At 41.5% G+C, this 23,712-nt stretch overlaps 2 protein-coding genes across 2 annotated transcripts; one reads left to right on the forward strand and one right to left on the reverse strand.

Annotated features, from left to right (window-relative positions):
* The first annotated feature begins 7,328 nt into the window (after nt 1–7,328).
* abhd16a (abhydrolase domain containing 16A, phospholipase) lies at nt 7,329–13,089 on the forward strand. Its single transcript, XM_027289727.1, has 17 exons — nt 7,329–7,484; nt 7,726–7,811; nt 7,957–8,030; nt 8,611–8,718; nt 8,879–8,993; nt 9,101–9,202; nt 9,321–9,384; nt 9,509–9,558; nt 9,854–9,977; nt 10,102–10,206; nt 10,301–10,364; nt 10,504–10,560; nt 10,782–10,844; nt 10,950–11,026; nt 11,612–11,710; nt 11,822–11,868; nt 12,454–13,089. The coding sequence occupies exons 1-17, from the start codon at nt 7,358–7,360 to the stop codon at nt 12,535–12,537; spliced, it is 1,446 nt and encodes a 481-aa protein (XP_027145528.1). The 5' UTR covers nt 7,329–7,357; the 3' UTR covers nt 12,538–13,089.
* On the reverse strand, nt 13,021–22,938 carry vars1 (valyl-tRNA synthetase 1). The gene is made up of 28 exons (XM_027289708.1): nt 22,566–22,938; nt 22,330–22,473; nt 22,026–22,233; nt 21,824–21,939; nt 21,610–21,685; nt 20,795–20,895; nt 20,561–20,688; nt 20,279–20,443; nt 20,110–20,191; nt 19,901–20,020; nt 19,142–19,250; nt 18,873–19,052; nt 18,608–18,732; nt 18,360–18,463; nt 18,090–18,248; nt 17,689–17,779; nt 17,388–17,493; nt 17,159–17,229; nt 16,730–16,855; nt 16,524–16,628; nt 15,954–16,101; nt 15,623–15,750; nt 15,197–15,352; nt 14,794–15,018; nt 14,528–14,639; nt 13,890–14,065; nt 13,420–13,569; nt 13,021–13,327 (listed from the first exon to the last, which is right to left on the reverse strand). Exons 1-28 carry the CDS (start codon nt 22,917–22,919, stop codon nt 13,259–13,261), a joined length of 3,834 nt encoding a protein of 1,277 aa, XP_027145509.1. The 5' UTR covers nt 22,920–22,938; the 3' UTR covers nt 13,021–13,258.
* Between the last annotated feature and the right edge of the window lie 774 nt (nt 22,939–23,712).

The following is a 23,712-nucleotide window of genomic DNA, read 5'->3' on the forward strand; positions in this document are numbered from 1 at the left end:
GAGCATCATCCACTTATATTTTCTATTTACAGTTCAACTTTAGTGCTGTGTGCAGGAACACAGGATAAGGGGAGGGAAACACATATAGGCATTATTAGATAATAAAGTTGACTTGAAAAGACGAAACAATTGGATACTAGATCAGGACAATAACACATAATGGGCAGTGTTTGGTGTCTTCTCTGATTCAATCTGCCGATTACTTTTCCACGCAAAGTAATAGCATGAGTTGCCTAGGGGAAGTACCATGCATGTGATGTAAGTTGGGGTCGATGTAAACATATGAGAGATTGTTCGTATCAGTTTCGCCTAGACAGAAGGAGTAAGGATGTTCATGTAACATTGTTGGCACAAAGAATAGAGAAAACAAGACATGTCATGAAATGCCAGTATGTCAATGGTAGATAGATATTAATGTCATTGATGAGGCTCGGAGCCAAGTTATGTGATGTACATAGTTAGAAACAGTATATAGAAGGTTAATAGTCTCATAGTATATATACAAGTAATCGACTAACACTTACTGACAACGTCGGCAATGAAGCAGAAGAACAAACGATATTGCTACTCGTCGCGATGATAACTAAAAGACATAACCAAAAACTGCTGCAGACTAGTAAAGAAGCAAGCAGTAGATAGGAAGCAACGTTCTAGCTATGTCATGTACAGCAGCAGACGCAAGAGGAGAGTGGAAGCTCTGTAGAGTAAGCAGAGTACACGAAGAAACTGTAACGATCGTTAGCACAGGGTAGGAGACGCTGAAGGGATGAGAAACACAACTCAAACAATAGGACATAACTAAAAAATACTATTCCCAACACAGTTTAACAATCAATAAGCACTGACCCAGCCGAGGATGCTGTCCGTGTGTTTCTCCAGGCTCCTGGGTTGGTAGCTCCATCCCTGCTGACAGGAGGACACGATCACATCAGGATCATGAAGCCACTTACAGAGACTTTTACAGATTAAAGTTAGAATTATTATTTTTTATTATTTTTTTATCTTAATATTTTGTCTTAGAGGTTTCCCGTCACTAGCGTTAGCATCACCAGTAAACTGTCACTGAAGCTACCGTCGCCTGCTGTACCGTGACGGAGAGACATAAAAACATAAAAACACAAATCATATTTCTGTGTGTCTGTCTTTTCATTCATTTACGAGCTGTGCAGGGACCGCGGAGGCTTTCAATAAAAACACATGACACTTCCGGGGACGCAGCCGGAGCTACATCAATGCTAAGACATGAAACACTGCTCCGTTTTTAAGCAGCCGGCTGGACTCAAACACACGTGAAACATCACACATGTTCCTACCCTCCTGCCCGACCTGCCGTCAGGCCGAGGCTGGTCCGGGGAGCGGTGCAGTCTTTGCAAATGAGGCCCGACAACACAGCGGAGCCACGTCCAGGCGGCCATTCTCCACTACGACAAGACTACGGAAGCCTGCACTGAACATGTGACTCAGAGGAGAAAGCGCTTGGAAAAAGAATTGTTTGCAGACAAGCAATATTATGTTAACCATTTTTATTTTATATGGGACATGGGACCAAGCACACAAGTATTTTTTTTCTTGTCCAAGTCAAGTCCAGAGTATTCGGCAGAATCTGATCTAATAAAGTGAAAGGCAATATAGTAAGTGTAAGTAAACATCACTGGCAAGTGCCCAACCTGTAAAAAATATTTGTATGTAAATACTCATGCTCATAAAAAATCAGGGAATCAAACAAAACAGTGATACGTAATTATTAGTTATTTATTGATGGCAAAAGTGATCTGTAGATCAAAGCAGTGACAATGTTATTCTCAGCCCACATCCCACACTGTAATCATCAACATTATTTAAAATTTAAAATAATATAATAATAATAATAACATTTTATATTCACATTTCATATTCACACTGAAAAACTGATGTAAATAACACTCAAGTCATTCAAGTCCCGAGTCTTAAACTTCCAAGTCCGAGTCAAGTCTAAAGCATTTCATTTTTTGTCAAGTCAAGTCACAAGTCATAAAAACGGCGACTCGAGTCCAAGTCACTAAGTCTCAAGTCCCCATGTCTGTTAAGCATCCATAGAAGTGCAACACATAGCCCGATATTGACTCCATTTGGCAAGGATCCAAGCAGAAATTCAAACATTCTGAAAATGAAATTCATTACACTATTAACTGGGTTTGACTCCAGGGGAGGATATAGGGAAGAGAAAAGCCCAACTTTACAGATTCTCCTACTTTGGCGAGGAAAATGGAACCCTGTGTTGGCTCAGACCTTTACCCCCACCCTTAACAAGGACGAGAGAGACAAGAATGTTTATTTAATGGAAAAGATGCAAAACTTCATCTAAAAATGGATTTTGGTTTTGGTTTGTGGGCCCCCTGTGCAGACAGATGAATTGGTAACAGCTGGTCGTAAGAAGCTTTGTCTGTATTGTGTTTTTTGTTGTTTTGTGGAAGTCTCCTGTGGAAGATACTTTCTCTAAATAAAAGAATGTTTAAAAAAAAAAAAAAAAAAGAAGTGCAACACATAGGGTACAATAATAAGTGCTTAAGAAGATAATACACTTTCAAGAAATATAACTTACAGAGCGTCTAAATTCCAAAGAGTGCTCATCTTTTCCAAGATAATAACTTGTGCACCCAGATAATGTAACTAAAATAAAGATGTTGAAACTCCACTCTGTTTATTTTTTCATTATATAACAAAGGCACAATAGAGCACACAGTGTTGTTATTCAAGGTTGGTCAAGTGTCAATTAGATTAAGTGGAGAAGCCAATCACAGTTTCGTTGCATTACAATTATAAATGCTTAGCAATGCAACGTTCGTGCAATTTTATGATGTCTTTCATGTTGGGTTCCTGCTGCAACCTGGCTGTTTAAGACTAAAATAGATATACTGGCAATAAGGCTTTATTAGCAAAAAGTTTGATTGAAAATGTGAAAAAAAAGTTCAGATTGAAAGTAAAGATTTAGTTTTTGATACCCTACCCAACCAGCTGTCAAAGTACAGTACATCATCATTTAAGTGTAGTCTATAGTTTTTTATAGTTCTCATAAGAAAACCAACTGTCAATAAGTGATTCCGTCATTTTTAAAACCTCCATCAAACACTCCTTCGTCTTGGATATGACAGCCAGGTGAAAAATAAACTAGCTGAGTTCACGCCATTATGCGTTGGCTGTGTGCATCTATATGCATATTAATTTATAGTAAATTATCTTGATTTAAGATTTAAGATTTTAAAAAATTGCACCCTTCGGAGACTCAGGGCTCCATACATATGACAGCAATACAGTATTACAACTTATTATAATAGCAATAGTTTAAACTTTCAAAGTTGCATTTCCCCAAAGCATTGAAGTTTTTCTTCACATCCAAACCCTGACATTCATTTGTTACATTTGTTTATCAAGGCCTTCTGCTGCAGCTGGGAACTGAGCACATATGACAGTTGGATGAGGAGAGATGTGGGTAGGTGATCAGCTCTGACACTGTTCATATCTGAAACGAGCACAAAGAGAAACTCACACAAAAAAAAATCTCCCGTCCCCCAGTCTCTTTTATTCTTTCTTACCAACAACAACAACAACACACGAGCGAAGGAGTGCTGCCTGTCAACGCATGGCGTGATATTATGCCAGTGTGTCACAGTGATGTTTCAGGCCAGCATGATTGGTGAGTGTGAGGGAAATGTGAAGGGCAGATGAGTGACAGCGTAAACACACACACATGCACTTCAAACATACAACAGCACACACAGTTGATGCAAAGGGTTTCTGCTTACCGCTCCAGTTCCTTATAGACATCATCCTCTCCTCTTGGTTCAAATCCTGGCATAAGAAAGTAAGAAAGGGGGAGGGGAGGTAGGGAAAGAGTGGACAGTGGAGGAGATGATAAAAAGTGAGATCCATGCTACTGAAGCCAGCTTTATGCCTCTCTGCACCTTGTGTAATGTAGATTGATTGTGTGTTAATACCACTAATGTAAGGGTGACAGCTGATGGGCAATGGGTTTATCTGAGAGAGAGAGCACTGACAGATTGGAGGAGGACTGCAGTGTGAGGGAAGACGTATCCTCTGCTGACAGTAAGGGAGGCAGCAATAGACTCCGGTATGCATTGGTGGGTGTGTATGTGTGATCACAACTCCTCACATACACATATGCAGCACACCTTGGCGTGTATGTGCCGGGGACAGCACAATAACTCACATGTAGACTGGACCCTCGGGAGGAGCCTGTTGGGAAGGAGGAGAGCAGAGAAAAAGTTTAATGAACAACAAATGACGAAATGGGAGGAGGGATAGTGTAAATCAGAGGAAAAAACTAGAGACAAGACAGAAAAAATAGGAGACAGAAGAGTGCAAAATACTAGAGGGAAGGATGGAAAGGGGGATTTATCGGAGGAATATTGGTTATTAAAAATGTCTGGCTTCGTCACCTGTCTGACGTCCTCAGGATTCTCATAGATGTTCTCACTTCGCGTGACTGGACAGACAGAGACTGCTCAATACCTAAGTACAGGAGAGAGTTACCAACACAAACACACACACACACACAACACATGCACATGCACACTCAAATGTTCAGGGAGGAAGAGAGAGAGAGAGAGAGAGAGAGAGGAGAGGAGGTGGAGGTGGGGGCAGATTCATTACAACAACCCAAGAGGATGTCATGGACCACATCACTCAGTGGAGCCGACAGGGGCCGAAGATGGACGGAACACGAAAAGCTGTCAAAAAAGAAACGCCGGAAGACTCACCGCGATCAGAAATGTGTTTCTGTCTCCATAGCAACACACAGACGCCGCAGCAAACCAGGGGCACCAAGAGTAATAAAGCAGAGAGAGAAGGGAGCTGGGGGGGGGTGACTCTGACATGCTCTACAAAAGGAAAAAAAAAAAGTGAGAGAGGAAGAAAAAAAAAAAAGGCATGAACGTTTCCAAGAACAGTGCTACATAAAAGTTGTAGAGCTATGAGTGTGAGTGGTTGACTGACATAAAGGAATTTATGCTATTTGTTCTCCACTTTCAAGTCATGAAGGGGGTCCTCTTCTCAATCTGAGCATTTCAAGCTACAGTTTCAAAAACATGTTTGCAGTCAGGATTCCTCATATGTTACATGCATTGCATCATACTGCTGTCAGTCGCAGACAAGGATGCAGTGGAAGAGAGGCGGGGAAATCCAGGCTCTTGTCAGACAGAGGTGAATAGTCTGTACGACAGCTAGTAGACATCGATCTGACAGACCTTCAGTATGGACAGTAAAGTTGTCAGTTCAAAACGTGGACAAAAAGAAGACAGCAGCAGTATCAGAAAGACCAATGCTGTCAGATCATCAAACCTAAGAAAGCCACTTCCAAAGAGTAGTTAGAGCTAACTTTTTTGTAAATCCTATGATCTCTTCCTTATCCTATGTAGCACAGTTTAAACCAGGAGAGGCTTGTCCATGCACACTCCCTTGACATTTGACCTAGCAACAAACTGCCTCTAGGCAAACTGACAAAACAATGTAAATAGCAGTCCTTCAGCCAACCCTGTCAACGCAGAGACGGAAACCAGGTGGACAGAGAGCAAAGGCTGATTATAATAAACATTACGTAAGCAAAGCATGGGCTCACTGTAGCGCCAGTCAAATTTTGTGGGAAGAGAGATCACGTGTATGATCAAACTTGTCCAGCTTTGTTTGCATAATGACGGTGACATCAGTCTTACAAAACACAGCCACAGGGTGACACGAAAAGCAGGAGCGAGGAACTTGTTTTCCACAGAGACTGCTGTAATTTGGTGCACCTGAACAAGTGTTCTGTCACTGCCTGCACACTGTTCATAGAGCACAAAGCAATCCGATCTGTCAGACATCCTTCCATTAAAAAAGAGACGCCGATTAAGCAAAAAGTTACTAGACAGCTACCAAAGTAGATGTTTTACGGACTCAGCATAATTTATAACATTGTTGGGTTTTTTTTTTGTGGCTTTGGAGGTTATATCATCATCATCATCTCACAACTCTACACAAAGATGTAAAAATATAAAATAAAAATATAGATATAAAAATATATACATGCTAAAAGACATCCGAATAGAAAGAATAGAAACGACAGTGGCAAGTCCAGAGATATAAATAGTATAAATATGGCAATATTGGAATTGGAATGAACAGTATAAACAGAATTATCAATATAAATATAAATATGGCAGTATGGAAAGAATTAACAGTATAAACAGGTCTATAAAAAAATGTAATATATGTAAACAGCTGTACACAGAGCAGATTCGGTTTAAAGTATTGTAATTTTTTGAAACCGAATTTGCTCATGTGGATTCATTGACAGGAGGCAGTAATAATATCATGATCATTATGAATTTCCGCAAAAACAGAAGCATGATGTTATCTCTCTACAGTTATAGTAGATTATTAGCAAAGTGTAATTAAAACGTTTTTGTTATATACATATAAAGAATTTGGTTTCATGTAATATATAACAATGGAACACAGTGAATAGCTTCGAACACGAGTTTGATTATCTCACTGCAGTTGCATAAATCTGGTGTATTATGATATATATCTGCCGGGTAATATCGTGTTAATGATGCAAACCTCATCGCCCAGCGGAGCTGCAGCGATAGTTGTCAACTATTAAATGAATCACCAACTATTTTGATAATTAAGTAATTGTTTTAAGTCAGTTTTTTCCCCAACTTTTCTGATTTCAGGTTTTCAAACATGAATGTTTTTTTTTTTTTTTGGTTTCAACAAAATTTGAGGCTGTCACCTTGGGCTTTAGCAAACAGTGATCAACATCATTTTCGCATCATTTTATGACACTTTATGGACCAAAAAACTAATCAATAAATCAAGAAAATGATGACAGATTAATTGATAATAAAAATACTTGTTAGTTTCAGCCCTATTTCCCAGTCCTAACCCTCTCTCATTGGGAGAAAAGCACATTTTAAAAACATACTGAAGCCACGTCTTGTTCTTTGTTTTTGTCTCATGATGCCTTTAAACGTCTCAGAAGTCTCAGAAGGTTTGGCAGTGACATGTCAAAATATCTTTTTTTCTACGGATGACATTTCTCCTTCCATTAGGGAAGAAAAATTGCCACTGGGGAGATGTTCTTGGGATTTTCTGTGCTCCTACAAGAAGGATTAATATAAAGTTAATCAACTGAATCATGCAGCAAGACTGTGCATCAATAGAAATTAAGTGCTCGAGGTTGCTTGCTACTCCTTAGTGTATAATACGGCTTTTCATATTGATTTATGCATATAGCTGTGGGATAGTTGTAAGACTGAATGTTTTTATTGGTGCTTGTTAATAGGGCTCAAGTCTGGCAGAAAAAGAGAGAGGGGGGGCTATGTGGATGTCTGTGTCACTATTGCTTTGTTTATTTTTAGGTTATATCTGCAGCAGTAAGCTGGTCCCAGTGAGTCAGTATTTGGGAACAGTGCTGATATGTCTTCTCGGAGTGGCCTGTCTTCGAGGTGAGGCTACAGATTTCAACTGCCTTGCAGGCAGTGATTAATGAACTGCAATTCATTCATTTTTAGATATCACAAAATATGCTGCATATTCAGCATGCCAATAAGATTTCATTAACATTGCACAAGGTCTAAATCCACAAAGCATACTAAATGCACCCTTGATGGGGTTTTTTGTGTCTCGTGCACTCCACTTATGTCTAGCTCTGTCTTTGCTCTCTTCCCCCTTCCTTTCCTCCCAAAGGGTGGGGAAGATGGAAAAATTCAGAGTATCTTCAGTTTATCTCCATTCTTGAAGAAACCAAGAAGAATCACACACCAGCAAACAAGGTGAGGTCATGACAACTTGATACAAGTACGGGATAGCAGGATTTGATTCTGGTGGTCGTACCGATGTTTTGGATAACAAGGGGACGAAAAGAATATAGAGCACATCAGAACTTACCTTCCTTTTTTGTTTGTGCCTTCTTTGTAGAAAAAAGTGAGGTGCTATGACTTTGACTTCTCGTACTGGCCCGCGGATTTTAGCTGGACAGAAGTCAGCAGTCCGTAAGTTCTTGCTCTTATATTTTATTGCCATTTGAAATTACCATGTCCTCACCGACTCGATTACTGCAGTGCCCTCCCGACAGGCATCCCAGCCTGCACAGTAAAACCTCTCCAAATGATCCGGAAAGCGGCAGCGTGCCTGGTTTTTAATCAATCCAAAGGGCACATGTTACCCCGCTGCTCATCAGGCTCCACTGGCTACCTGCGGCAGTCCACATTAAATTCATATTGCTAATGCTTGTCTACAAAGTAGTCTCCGGGTCCTGCACCCACCTAATTGGATGCCCTTATACACACATATGTTGCGCTCCTCCAATGAATTTCGTATCCTAGCACTACCAAAACTGGACATGCTAAATCTATCCCTCTAACATCCTCCTCCTAGTCCTAACTGTACCTTGTTTGTTTCTCTTTTTGTAAGTCGCTTTAGATCAAATAAATGACTAAATGTAATGTGATTTTATACCCATCAGGGTTAGTTTATTATAAATATAAGCACTCAAGCACTGTGAAATACATCATGAATGTCAAAATGCCTTGTGCCTGTTTCATCCTAAGACTTTGACTCTGTGTGTGACAGGAAACTGTCCAAGGCTGGTGTTTCTCTGCTGAAACCCGAGCCAAAATTAAGAGGAGCAGCCGACAGTGTCCTGAACTCTGTGCGCACTCTACCGTGCCACATTATCAGGTAATGGCAGTTGTTGCAGCACAATCCAGGGCCTAACTGCAGATTTGTTTCTAGTATCACAGTAAGGAGACAGATACTGTTTTATAGTCTGTTTTATAGTAGGTTTGCATCTTATTTCACCCTGAAGTGTCATCATCATGTCTGTTTTCTTCCTCTCCAGCTTTCTTATTGCTCACTCATTTGGGAGGAGGATGCTATACCCTGGCTCTGTAGGTTTACTGCAGAAAGCCATGAGGCCCATGCTCCAGCAAGGCCAGGCTCGGTTAATAGAAGAGGTAAAAAAAAAAAAGAAAGCAAAAAACTCACAGTCACTCTGTGTCTATACTCAATTCTCAGCACTGACCATCATTCTCTGTCATTTTCTGCTCCATTTTTATCACAGTTTGATGGCCAGAGGAACAAGCTTGTGGCCTGCGATGGTAATGAGATCGACACAATGTTTGTGGATCGAAGGAGAGACGGGGGACAGAAAAGCCAGACCCTGGTAAATGTCTGCAATGATTTGTTGTTTTTGAAGCCTTGGGCTTCTTTCGGAGTCCAACAGAACTTGTCACATCAGTCACTTTTCATTTGGGTCTTGAAATGTATGAATTCTGCCACAGGTCATCTGCTGTGAGGGCAACGCAGGATTCTATGAGGTGGGCTGCATGAACACTCCACTGGAGGGTAAGGAATCCTCTACATCACAAGAGTCAAGATACTTCATAGTAGTTTTTTTACACCTTTTGTAGAAAAGCATGGTGTTTTTCTGTATTTCATATGTCATATGTCGTGTTGATGTGTGCTGTAGATGGCTACTCTGTACTGGGCTGGAACCACCCCGGCTTTGGAGGCAGTACGGTAAGCAGTGTAATCAGATTTCATGCTGACATTTAAGCCTTAAACCAGAATTAGTTTACAGTGTATGCCTGTGGTTCACATTGTTCTAACAACGCAGTGGAAAAGCATGTTGAAATTCTGGCTGGTTCAGTATTGCACAAGGGGGCGAGTACACTCCCCTGGTCGATATTATTAGTGGAGTGGAATGAAACACTGGAAATGTCTGTCTCTGGGTTTTTGTTTTAGGAAGGCTGAGTGTTACTGTTTTTAATAATGCATGACTACTGCCTTTTTATTACTTATATCTTTCTGCCAGGGAGTGCCATTCCCCCAGAATGAGGCCAACGCCATGGATGTAGTGATTCAGTTCGCAATACACAAGCTGGGCTTCCAACTCAGTGACATTATCATATATGCTTGGTCTATAGGAGGATTCACAGGTACACGAAGACCATTTTTATGCTAAAAATAAACGTGAATCATGTTATTAAGTCCTTCCTCTGTGGTTCTGTTTATTCCTGTTTTTTATTTTTTTTCCCTCTCTCTCTCCATTTCCTTTCTTAGCCAGCTGGGCAGTGATGTCATACCCAGAGATCCAATCAGTAGTGTTAGATGCCTCCTTCGACGACCTCCTGCCTCTGGCCCTCAAGGTCATGCCTGACAGCTGGAGTAAGTCCACATGGTTGAAAGTTCTAAACTTATTATATTATAAATTGTTTTGGGCTTTGTTTTTAGAAACTTAAATATCTCCGTTCTCTCTTAGGACCGTTGGTACAACACACAGTCAGGCAGTACATGAATCTCAACAACGCTGAGCAGCTTCTCAAGTGAGTGGGACAGCCTGTTTATTGTACACTAATCATGAAAGTCAAAGTCTGCATTACGCAACATATTGGGGCGTTATTCAAAAACAAATTATTTTTGTTGGCTGATGATTAACACAAACTCCTTCTCTTCCTCCTCCAGATATCAGGGACCAGTCCTGCTGATCAGGAGAACCAGAGATGAGATCATCACCACAACGTAAGTCCCCCGCACTCCATCTTCAAATATTTCAATATACTATATAGGTTTGCTTTGCATTGGGCTTACATGTGCATAATGTTGGTAGGACACGTTTTGGTTGCAATAAGATATTTCTGGTTAAAACTACACAGCACTTGAATGATCCGTTTACAGCACAGTAACTGTCAGTTTGACCACTGACACTGTATGATAAGGTTATGTTGTACACTGTGCTACAGGGGTCCAGAAGATGTCATGTCTAACAGAGGCAATGATCTCCTGCTCAAGCTGCTACAATTCAGGTCAGTCATCTGATTTTTCAAACATCTGTTTTCTTTGCTGGACATGCTCAAATGTATTTGGATTTGTTGAGAAACCCATATGTGGTGATGTCATTTCCTGCCCAGGTACCCAAAGATAATGACAGATGAAGGGATTAGAGTTGTCAGACAATGGCTTGGATCATCCAGTCACTTAGAAGAAGGTAAGCGTGCCCATCTGTTCACACCAGCGTCTTTAAATGGACAATATAATAATTTTGAAATGCCTAGTTTCTGTACAGATCTGTGGGGACTATGCCAACTTAGTTCATAGTAAAGCTGGAATCAAGTAACACATAATTTCAGCACTTTACTCCTCCAAGCAATCTCCTCCTTTTATGGGTTTCTGTATAAATATTTAGTACCAGAGCTCCGGGGCCTTACAGACGGCTACAATAACAACAGTGCACCTCTGCTTCAGCAGACAGGTTGAGAGTGGAAGTAAATCCACATTTAAATCCCAAGAGATTAAAAAAAAAAAACCTGTAACCTGCTGGTTATCATGCTAATTTCAGTAGATATATCTGCAACACAACACAGATGTATTTGACATAACATCATAGCTGTTACCTCTACAGCTTCTATAGATGAGGTCGATTAAACATGAACATGAATTCTGGCCAAATCTTACACAGACTTTAAACTTTGCTTAACCTTTTGTAAATTAAACAAAAGGTTAACAAACTGAAGGAAAAAATGTCTACACTTGGTGGTATTGGCTGGTATTTTAACAGTAACTTGCTCTGCAGCATCCGTGTACAGTGGCTACGAGGTGGATGATGACTGGTGTGTGTCTGTGCTGCAGTCTTATCAGGCAGACAGAGATGTTTTGTTTCCATGGAGTGTTGGTAAGTCCCACGGCCTTTGCCCATTTACTAGGCAAATAAACTGCACACAGTACCCCCTTATACGTTAATGTATCACCTCACAGTGATTTCAAACGCTCTTAACGTTAACAGGTGAGGATATGACTCTAGAGGGAAGGCGGCAGCTGGCTCTTTTCTTGGTAAGGAAATAATCAATTGTTATCTGTGCTCTTAATCTCAGTGTGTACAGTTGTTTCTCCTGTCGGGCTTAAATGGAAGCCACCTGTTGTCTCTCAAGAGGGGTTGAAAAAAAAAAAAAAAGGTCTAATTTCCTTTTCTTTGATTAGCCTTATTTTCTCGGTTGGCTTACCTTCCTCTTCCAAAAAAAAAAAAAAAAAGCAGCCATCACAGCTATTCACAGACATCATTACCACCGAGGAACACTTTTCTGGTCACCATAGTAACCAGCTCACCTGTGCTCTCAGGTTGACTGGTGTAATATATTTCACCGCGCTCAGCTTATTGAAGTAATTTAACATCAAACAAGAGGAGTGCCATCAATTACAGCTAATGCTATGCTTTCCCTCCCTTGGTAATGCCTTCTGAATTAGACTTTATTCAGCTCCCATGTAAACCCTTAAGAGATGGAAGAGATTTGTATGGCACTAAGCCAGACAGACCGAAGCTAATATAATCAAGTTCTGCACTTTTTGTTCATTGCCCTCCCACACCTCATTCTCCATTCCTCCTCCATCCCTGCTTTTTTTTTTCTCCTTCTTTTCAAGGCGCGGAAGTACATGCGAAACTTTGAAACGACGCACTGCACTCCTCTCCCCGCCTCCGAGTTCCACTCACCCTGGAGACTGTAAAGAAAGAAGGATGGATGAGAGGAAATGAGCAGCAGAGGCTTTGGATGGCCTGTGGTCAGAGCGTGTTCCTGGCATGGTGTGAATGTATTACTGTGATTTCATTTCCAAGAAAGATTTGTTATGTATAGTTGTTGCTGTGGTGGCATCTGGAAAGCTCTGGTCTACTATCTACTACCCCACCCAAAAACCTGTAAGATATGGTACTTTTTTTTTTTGAGGTTAGTGTTTAATCATAGTTTCCCATTTTTGTCAAATAAAAAATTAAGGGGTGCATTTCATGTAAATGCATAAGCCATCTCTCACTCCTTCCATCGCTCGGTCTTTGGCTGTGTTTGTAAAGAAGCAATTATACAAATATATTGCTACAGTTTAAATAATATAAAATATCTTAGTTGTGTTGGCTCAAAGGACTTTTAATCTTTAAAAATGCAGCCAAAGTGTTAAAAGCTTTTCAGGTTGTTGTTTTTTTTCCTGTGGACACCGTCTTTATGAACAAAGCTGTATAAGCTGCTTACATGTTCTTAAACATCCTAAATAAAATATTTGACAGAAGGGCCTGGATTCACTTGTTCATTACTTACTATAATGCACTGCTGAAAACAATCGCCTGTCATAAGAGCTTTATTGAATTCCCTCCACACTACAATGAACTTGGAAAATTAATATTAATACACTGACATGAAAAAGTGGAAATCTGATTTACATATTGCTTAGGGGAAAGTTACATCATTTTCCTGAAGTTGTCCATGGCTTCTTTCACTTTCTCAAGTTCGGTTTGGCTCTGTCGTAGCTGTGGAGAAAAGGAAGTAATTATTTACTAAGAAAACGACGTTCCCACACCCCAAGAGGAAAAAACCTTGTGAATCAATTTCATTTTCTCACCTTTTCAGCATCCTGCTCCTGCACCTTCACCGGCACCTTCTCCTTGTAATCACTCTTTCCAATCTTCTCTCTCAGTTTCTCCATCTGTTTCTCCAAGTCACCTTTCTTTGTCATCAGTTTAGCCACTTCCTTCTCCACGTCGATGAGACCCTTGGGAAATTTAAGGTGAAGATAAGGACAGTTGTAAATTAAGATATTATTATATATACACTGTATAAAACAGAGGAACAGTGAAGTGGAGGAGACCTAGTTTAAATACTATTCCAAGCAGATTTACCTGCCTGGATTATCGAGTAGTTAAGCTGCATGCATAATCTTAAATCATCTGAATGTTAACTGTAGTATTTGGCAAATGCCACCTCATTCTGTGTCTAATGAAGCTAAAACAAAACCAGAACTACCGTATTTACACATCAGGTCTGGGGCAGCCAGACAGGAGAAACCGAACAGATTATTGTATCCGCCCTCACCTTGAGCATAAGGTTGACAGTACATCTGTCAGAGGCAATAGCCACAGCACAGCCTTCTGGGACGGGCTCGGTGGCTGTCAGAGGGATGATGGCCTGAGAATAAGACAAGGTCTGAATCTGCAAACTGTATTTCTGCACCAGGGAGGCAGTCGCAGAGTCAATGCACTGAAGGTAACCTGAAAGAGAAGTGAGCAAAGTCTAATTTAGGCATTTTAAAAGACAGACCTTTATGATAAGACATTTATTGTACATCTTTATGTAAATTGAGGCGTTATTCTAATACTTCTGCCAGTTACATTTCACTGAAGTACTGTCTGCAAAAGTAAGTAAGTACTTCTCATGAATGTTATGTTACTAGATTATTTTTACTGATGCAATCGTGTTTGTGGTTGTAGCAGGCTGAGGTGGAGCCATTTTTAACTTCTCCATACGCCATATTTTATAAGCTTATGTGTCTTGTGCTACTTTATCCTTAAAGTAGCATTTATCACAGACCATAGTAACAATGTACAAAAATAAAATCTGGAAATTACACCCTGACTGACAAATGCTGGATTTTCCCTTCCTAATTGAGACAACGAGTAGGTGCCCTTAAACCACGACTTGTTTCAGAGTAACTTATAAATGTGTCATCTTACAGTCAGCTCTGGTTTTGGTCAGGTTGTAGTCAGCCCTCAGTGACCGAATGGTCTTGACCACAGTCATTATAAATTCCATGTCGCGGTCGACCTCCTCGCTGTGCCAGCAGAGCTGCAACAAATCACAGATAAAGTTGCGGCACACAAAGACAGAAGGAGAGCATCACCAAAAAAAATGGACTTCAGTGACAATTATTTAAAATAAGTGATGTTCATCTTCTCACAGCCCGTACAGAAGTTTTACACCTCAGTGAGTTTTATCTCACCTCTTCTGTGTCAGGGTAAGATGTGACGCTGATGCTGGGTGGATCACTCTGAGGTTGTCGTCTTGGTAACCTCTGGTAGAGCTCCTCAGTGACGAAGGGCATCAAGGGAGACAGAAGGCGCAGACCAACTTCTAAACAGGTGTAAAGGGTCTGTCTGCACACCAGTGCCTGTCTCTGGCTCGTGCTGTCTTCCTCCGCTTTACCGAACACCGGTTTCACACTTTCCTGGAGGACAAGAAGAGTGGGAGGGAACGACATGAGGAACAAGTAGTACAATTTGTTTTGATCCCAAGTTCACAGACTTCTGTAAAATCATGAACTTTTTACATGCTCTCACATATTCTAGTTAAGATTAACTGGATAAGATGGACCTGGGCTGCTTAGTGGTTTCAAAATTCCTTACCAGGTAGACGTCGCAGAGCTCGTACAGCCAGAAGTTGTAGATGGCGGTTGTGATGGCTGGAAAGTCATAGGCCTTGAAGGCAGCGTCACAGAGGCCAACAGCAGCGCACAGTCTCGACAGAATCCACCTGTCTGATACACTCTCGTCTCCACACAACTGAGTGGATTGAATGAAGTGTAAAGAGGAAACATTCAGACACAGCTCCTCTACTGTGTACCCATCAAATGTCAGTGCTTATGAATACAAAATAGGTAGCATATGGGGAAACTAACCCCCCAGACAGGAAATGCAAACAAGAAGACAGTTTTACTAAACATTTACTTGGTCAAAACATGATATGTATGTCACTGGATGAATATAAATAAGCACAGAGCAGGTCTGTGTTGGTATTTTTGGAGTGTCCTTCATCTTTTCCTCTGGTCTCACCTGGGCTTTCTCTGATGGTACAAAGTTGTCCCCCAGCGTCTTCATGGCAAACTTCACAGCGTTCCACAGTTTGTTACAGAAGTGACGGTAACCCAGGATGCGGTTGACATCCAGATTGATATCCCTACCTGGGAGACAAACACAGGAAAACATGCTCATTTCACTATGTATTCAAATAGATTTGTAACAATTGACCTTGTAGCGACAAGATTGTACTGCTGGGTTTTTTCCCAGTGTTTTGATTTATTTTATATCCAGGCTGCGGGCCAATGAAGGCACAACAAGAGAGAAGAGAGGAGAAGAAAAACAAAAAAAAGACAAATGAGTTCACCTTGGCTAGTGTAGGCACACAGGGCGAACCGGAGAGCATCTGTGCCACACTCTGGGATGCCATTTGGGTAGTCTGACTTCTGGCCCTGCTTTGCCTTCTCCACCTCCAGTGGATCCAAGTTGCTGTCCGTCAACTGGGCATGTAGACCCTAGAGAATAGGAGGATTGGGAGCAAGTCCCCATTTGCAAAAAATTTAACATTGCATTCAACAATTTTCTCTCTTCATCTTGAGAACAAACCCCTTTCAACCACTTCATCTTTTATTGGGGAGGCAAAAATGGACCATTAAGGGTAAAGTGCGGTTTACTACAAGTCCTTCAGTGCCCCCTGGAGGACAGGTCGGCTTCGTCTGACGGAGCAGTTTCCCCTTTTGCTGGTGAGAGATTGATTGCCTCAATAAAAGCTTGTTGGAAGCAGAAAAGACTGCTTAATAAAGCTTACATAAGAATATGGGCCTCGGGGGAACAATGTGGGTGTGGTGTCCATGTAAATGACAACCCAAATGAGAGAGTGGAAAGACTTTATGCATGTGTTTATCTGAACACGCATCAAAGCGTGATTAGGCTTCACCTCCAGGGAGATTCCTGTAATGACGTCCAGTGGGTCAATGACGTTGCCAAGAGACTTGCTCATCTTCCTTCCGTGGGCGTCTCTCACCACTGCATGTAGATAAACCTGTTAAAAAATATATGTCACTTAATCATGTACTGTTAACAACACTAACACGGCATCCTGTTGTTTTATGCTCTGGATTTAGCAGTTTATAGTGGTCTCACCTCTTTGAAGGGCAGCTTGCCAGTCAGTTTGAGGCCCATCATCACCATACGAGCAACCCAGAAGAACAGAATGTCATGACCCGTCTCCAGCAAGGTGCCGGGGTAGAACACATTCAGGTCCTGGGTCTAAAGGAAAACATTAAATAGCAATGTGATGGAAATACATAAACGCAGTGTAGACAGGAAACAACACTGTTTAAAAGTCAGATTTTATAGAGGACACGAAGTACAGCGAGATGATCACTGCCCAGATTCATATATTAATAAAAGTGTGGGCAGCAGCGATTCCAGTCAGTATATGATTTTCTTTATTACATAATTAGCCTTTTTAGATCCGCATTTCCGCAGCAGAAGGTGTCTTATCTAAGATCTACTGCATAAAAAGTGCCATTTGTGTCAGTAGAGAGGTGGTTGACCTCAGTGTTATACCTCATTAGGCCATCCGAAGATGGAGAAAGGGAAAATGCCAGATGAGAACCAAGTGTCCAGAACATCCTCATCTGAAACACAGGAACAAAAGTTATCTAATCTGTATGAATATGGAGTAGAATTTATTAAATTAGGCTAATGTGTGTCGTAGCAACACATGAACCGATTAGATAACCTTTACAATGAATGTGGTAATGAGACTGGTAAATTAAAAACTGTTTAATCTTACCCTGCCTGAGTGTAATTTTGTCAGCAGACACGTTGAAGCGTTTTGCCGCCTTCTCTCTGGCCTCATCTTCTGTTCTCCCACTCACCCAGTAATGACCGTCCATGTCCTGGAGGAGGGAAAAAACGATAAATACATTTAATACATTTAAGAAGAAGAAGGAAAAAAAAAAAAAAAAAAAAAAAAAAGGAAAAAAAAAAAAAAAAAAAAAAAAAAAAGGAAATGTAGAATAATGACAGAAATAGCCTCTCTCTGTCATCTGAAAGCCTCTGGACCTTGACAATAGTGACAGACATCATCTTACCTCCCCTGGTTTCACAGAGGCATCACTGACAGTGACAAAGTAAGCAGGAATACGGTGACCCCACCACAGCTGCCGAGAGATGCACCAGTCCCTGAGAGGAAGATGGATGGATGAAATCTGACACAGGGCTCACAGATTTTATTTAATCCAAGCGGCTATACATTCTCTGGTTTCAGGTTTCTCAATTATGCTGCTTTACTTTGTCTTCAGTGATAGTAAATTAAATATTTGGGGGGTTGGAGTGTTGGTCTGCTTCAGGTTCTAACCAATTTTGATGGATCTTCTTCACCATTTCCTGATTTCACTGTCATAACACCGTCTACCATGAATAAAACTGACTATTAAAATGCCATAAAGGCTCAGATTTATTTTGAAGTATACAAACAATGGAAGATAATTACCTGATATTATCCATCCAGTTGAACCACGTCTTCAGGTGGTGATCGGGGATGATTTTTAGCCGACCCTCTCTGACTGCGTCTGCGGCCTGTTTGCCCATATCGGTGCAGCTCACATACCACTGCGGCTTCATCAGCGGCTCCACGATGTCCTTGGAGCGACTGACAGGGTAGATACACAATGGAGCTTAAAGGATAATCCTGAGTAGGATGGAAAAACCTAAAACACATATAACCCGTGTTCCACTTATGCACGCATGAATCTCACATTACCTGCAGACTGGGACGACCATAGGGTTGTCTTTAATTTCTTTAAACTGGCCTCTGTCCTTGAGAGCCTGAAGAACGGCCTTCCTGGCCTCAAAGCGCTTCATGCCCTGGAGGGACAGACAGAATAGTTAAGAATACAAAATTAAGAAGTAAAACTGCTACGCCAAGCAAACTATGAAAAAACCTGACTTTTAATGTCACAGTGGAAATGCACACGCTGCAGGAGGACAGACGATAATGAGACACTATACCAGGAAGGGGGGAGGCACGTTAATGAGCAGGCCATTCTCATCCAAGATGTTGATGAAGGGCAGATTGTGTCTCTCGCCAACCTCGTAGTCATTATGGTCATGGGCCGGGGTGATTTTGACAGCACCTGAACAGAAAATCGTGCCGAGGGACGAGAGAGGCAGAGAGAAGAAAAGAAAGACAGAAGAGGCGTAATGAGGATAATTATTCATTCTGAGCACACCGCAGACCAACAGGCAGATTGTCTCTTCCCGTCACCGTCCCTACCTGTTCCAAAGCTCATGTCCACAAAGTCATCGAAGACAATCGGCATCTTGCGGTCGCAGAAGGGGTGCAGCACCATTTTCCCCTTCAGATGCTGATATCTGGAGTCAGCTGGATGGACAGCGACAGCAGTGTCTCCCAGCATAGTCTCAATACGAGTTGTTGCCACAATCACTTCCTCGTCTAAGGGACAGAAAGAGAAATGTCAAGAACAGTGTTACTGGAGTGATGTAAGGTGTTTAAAAAATATCGTGCTCTATGAGCTTGTGTACCTGATCCGTCCACCTTGTAGGCGAAAGACACCAAAACGCCAAACTCCACTTTCTCTTTGTAACCAGGCACAGGCAACAGAGTCCTGCCGGTGAGCTCTTTCTTATCCACCTGTAGACCAACCAGAAGATTTAGTCAAGAGAGCAGAGCCTGGCCAGTGCTAGGAAAACCTTTACGATCTGTTGCCATCTGCCTCCCAGCGATGCCCCCTACAGGGTCAGTCAGGGAGGGTGCTGTTTATAAACATTTGCTGTGTAATAGTAATAGTCACATTTTTCTAAGAGATAATTTTTTTTTTCAAGATTATTTTTGGGCATTTTCCCTTTAATTGGCAGCATGCAGTTGCCAGCTAAAACAGGAAATGTGGCAAGATAAGGGCGGACATGCAACAAATACTTCACACTGGACTCAAACCAGGAATGTTACGAATTAGGCTTAGTAACAAACTTCTTCGAATACAATGGTTTTTAAATTAGATCTTAACATGAGCAGCGATGCAAAAACATGAACAAAATTATGGATTACACCTAGAAATATCTGACCAAAGAATATAAATCTAAGAATTTAAGTTTCAGTTTTGTAGGTATTCTAAAGGTTTTGGTCTTTGATATCCAGCACTAGTCATTAGTGCATGTATCCCACTATCAGTCAAAGGTCTTTAAACACGGCATCTTAGCGTTTCATCTGAATAATTACAACTTACTGTCATATCGTTATGATTCAATAAGATGCATTCTGTATCATTCAAGCAAAATACTTGCCTCTATGTCAGAGATCGCAGAGTTTAGTGAGCAGGACCAGTTAACCAGCCTCTTGCTCCTGTAGATCACGCCTTCATCATGCATGCGGATAAAGGCCTCTTGGACTGCATAAGAAAGTTTCTGGGAAGAGACACAGGTATAGAGATGTGAGTGAGGAACATTTCTTCATATACTATTTGAATTAGTTCAGAGATTTCAGATAAACTTACAGAGTCCATGGTGAAGCAGGCTCTGTCCCAGTCCAGAGAGGAGCCCAGCTTCTTCAGCTGGTGGTAGATACGGTCTCCCTTCCTAAAAGAGTAAAGGGCCTAAGATATGACTGTGTCTATTCCAGTATTTATCATAGTTCAAAGCTCTAACATCTTCTCCTTTACTCACTCGTTCTTCCACTTCCAGACTTCCTGGATGAATTTTTCTCTGCCCAGATCGTGGCGGCTTATACCCCTCTCTCTCATCAGCTTCTTTTCCACCACCACCTGGGTGGCGATACCAGCGTGGTCACAGCCCGGGTTCCACAAGGTGGTCTCACCTCGCATCCTGTGCCTGGACAGATAAAAAAAGCACACCATTTCAAACGGACGACTCTCACATCAGAAAAAAGTAGGATTGAACGAAAAGTATCAAATGTTTCAAGCTAGTGAACCGTCTAAATGTAGTTACCATCTGGTGAGAGTATCCTGAATGGCGTTGGTGAGGGCGTGACCCAGGTGAAGTGATCCAGTCACATTGGGTGGAGGGATACACATCATGAAGGTGCCGCGAGGGTTCTGCTCACTGATATTCTTCCTCTGCGGAAGGTAGTGAGGGATACAGATGTGTTAATGCGGACTAAAACGATATATAAATATAACATTTTCTAGTCTGGTAATATAAGGAGGAGGAGGACACCCTTACCCCATGCTCAGGCTTGAAGAACCCCTGCTTCTCCCACCATGGATACCAGGCAGCCTCCACATACTGAGGACTGTAGGAGTCAGGAAGCGGACTAATGACATCTGCCATAAGAAGAGAAACAGAGAAGGGGTTGACATATGGATCTGAAACTAATCACAATAAAATATGATTAATTATTACAATTATTCATATTGTGGATATGATGTAGCTATTTCTTACAATACAATCCCTCTCACCACCAGTAAGGGACATAGCTAACCTGCTGTGCCTGATATTAAAACCAAAAACTATAGGTCATCAAAATGTGACAGTAACATTTTTAAGGCATATACGAAGACCTCAACCATCGTAAAGAAATGTTATTCTGAACAAACCCTTTAGTCTGAACACTCAGCACGCAGTCTTAACCTTCGCCTTCTGTTACAAGAGAGAAAACACTCACCCCTACCTGCTCTGAACGGCTCAGTCATCAGAAACTACCTTTTATGGAGACACTGATATACAAAATAAATGGGACAATGGACACCAATGCAGAAATCTGGGGCCCTTCTCTAACAAAGACCAAGTAAGCATAAACTAAGATATGTCTATTGTACATAATTCGAAAACCAAGACTACACCAAAGCACCGTGTTTGACTGGTAGGACAGGAATGAGATCAAGAGATAGGAGAAAATAGTTTCTTTTCAGAATAAGAATTCATTTAGGTACTTTTAAATGTCCGTGTGTTTATATGCATATAACTTTTACCATTCTATTTGTATCTGCTGTTGTTGTGTTTGTTTATTTGTTTGTTTGTTTGTTGCGATCAATCACCCTTTTTCTCCCCAGGAGCAGTGGGAACATTGTATGTGATCACTCCCAACTCCTTCTTCTCAGGTTTAGCCTTTTTCTAAGAGCACAAAAAAAAGAAAACAGCACACCGCATGAGATTTATTGTCAAGTGATCTTGAACCTATGCAAAAGAGCTCTATAAGCCATATTTATGTTTTTTTAAAGCACCAAGCAGCAAGAATTTAAATATCCATACCTCTGTCGGTGGCTGTGTCTTTTTCTTTGCCTCCATTTCCTTCTTCTGCTGGAACTTTTCCAGCTTTTCCCTCTTCTTCGCTTCCTTCTTCAGCTGGGCTTCTGTCTTTGGTGGGCCTGAAGAAGGAAAACGGGTAGAAAATCAGAATACTGTCCACAAAAAAAAAGAAGTATTCATGAACTGTGGCACAGGACTTCCTAACCATTAGTTGCAGCGTCTGCAGAATCAACAGCCGGACTGGCATTAGCAGCTTGGGCATTCGCAGCAGCATTCGTCTTTGGTGTAACTGGCACCATCTTCTCACAAAGAGCGATCTTCCCCAACACGTTCAGGAACCCTGGCTGATTTATGCAGGTTGTGAACCACCTGGTAACATTGGTCAAGACCTTTCTGTCCGATGGCTCCAACACCTAGAAAGAGAAACAAAGAAATGTCACACTGTGACAGATTTCTCCAGACTAGATACAATCAGCTACGTGGAAAAACCTGTAAGACAAGATACATACATATTTAAAAGGTAGAAGAACAGCTGTGGCTACAGCCATGTCAGCCAGGGTGATGCTCTCCCCCACCAAGAAGGTTCTTGGTTCCAGAGTCTGATCAAGAACCTTAAGAACACGCATCAGCTCGGCACGAGAACTCTGCTGGAGCTGAAAACACAGAACAAGTTTGAGAATAAAACGTCTCAAGAATAAAATCACACACAAACATAAGTAATTAAGTATCCGGATACTCCTCTCACCTTCTTATCCACTCCCATCATACCCATCAGTGGGAAGACCACCGCACAGGACACCGGGTTCAGTTCATTATCCGCAAAGCTGAGCCACTGCCACACCTGGCTCTGCTGCTTTACATCTACACCAGCCTTCTTCCCCTGTGAGGCCAGGTACCAGGACACGGCAGTGGCCCCACACAGGACGGAGTCACCGTCCCCGGCGCCCAGCACCAGGGTCGGTCTCGAACGGGCATTCAGAGCCGCAGGAGGGTCCTCTTTGAGGATCCTCGGGCGAGAGGACGGACAAAACTCAGCAGCTACGAGAGCCAGAAGACTCCTGAAGTCATCAGGGTGAGGGGACACGTAGAGAGTGGCCATCTCTGGTAAAGACACAGAAGTCATGCACATTTGTGAACTGATTTTTTTTTTTACTTTTGCATATTTCTCCTTTGCTGTTAGTGAGTAGTTTGATAGAAAATCCTCAGTACTTGTCTGTTTTTGCAGGTTGATTGTTTTTCGTGGTTATTGAGTAGGTTATTTCTGTCTGTTTATTGTGTTTTTTTTTTTGTTTTGGCCTCTTCTACTTTTGTTTTTCTATCTTGCTGCTGTTACAAAAGTGAATTTCCCCGTGGTGGGATGAATAAAGTATCTATCTAAAACAAGCAGCCTGCCATGCTATCAAAGACTTGAGACGGGACGAAATATGTTCGTCAACGAGCCTTTTTCCCTTGACTAAGACGAGACGATGATGTTCTAAAACACTGACGAAAAATGTGCCGTTTTCACACCATCATCCCACTGTAACCATGCCCACATTGATTATAGTTAATAACTTTGTTTTTAATAACATCTCTGACATCTTCACTGACTGATTCTGGTCTACAGTGGAAGTCTTGCTACAGTAGTTGTCCCCTGCACTTATATCTGAATAAAAGACTGAAGTCACCCTCGGTGTTAGGCCATCATCATTGTTTGAGTTTAACAAAGGGAGGGAGAAGTATAAACTAAATATTGTAATATCTGGAGGAAGAGAAAGAGTGAATGAGCAGGTTAAATATTCCCCACAGACCAAACCTACTGACTGGATAAGTGTGGTCCGTGCGGCATGAAATAAAAGTATACTTAAGTATTATTGGCTAAATGCTATAAAAGCATCAAAACTAAACGTATT

The sequence above is a fragment of the Larimichthys crocea genome, chromosome XVI (genome assembly GCF_000972845.2).
Source record: "Larimichthys crocea isolate SSNF chromosome XVI, L_crocea_2.0, whole genome shotgun sequence".
NCBI classification, from domain to species: domain Eukaryota; kingdom Metazoa; phylum Chordata; class Actinopteri; family Sciaenidae; genus Larimichthys; species Larimichthys crocea.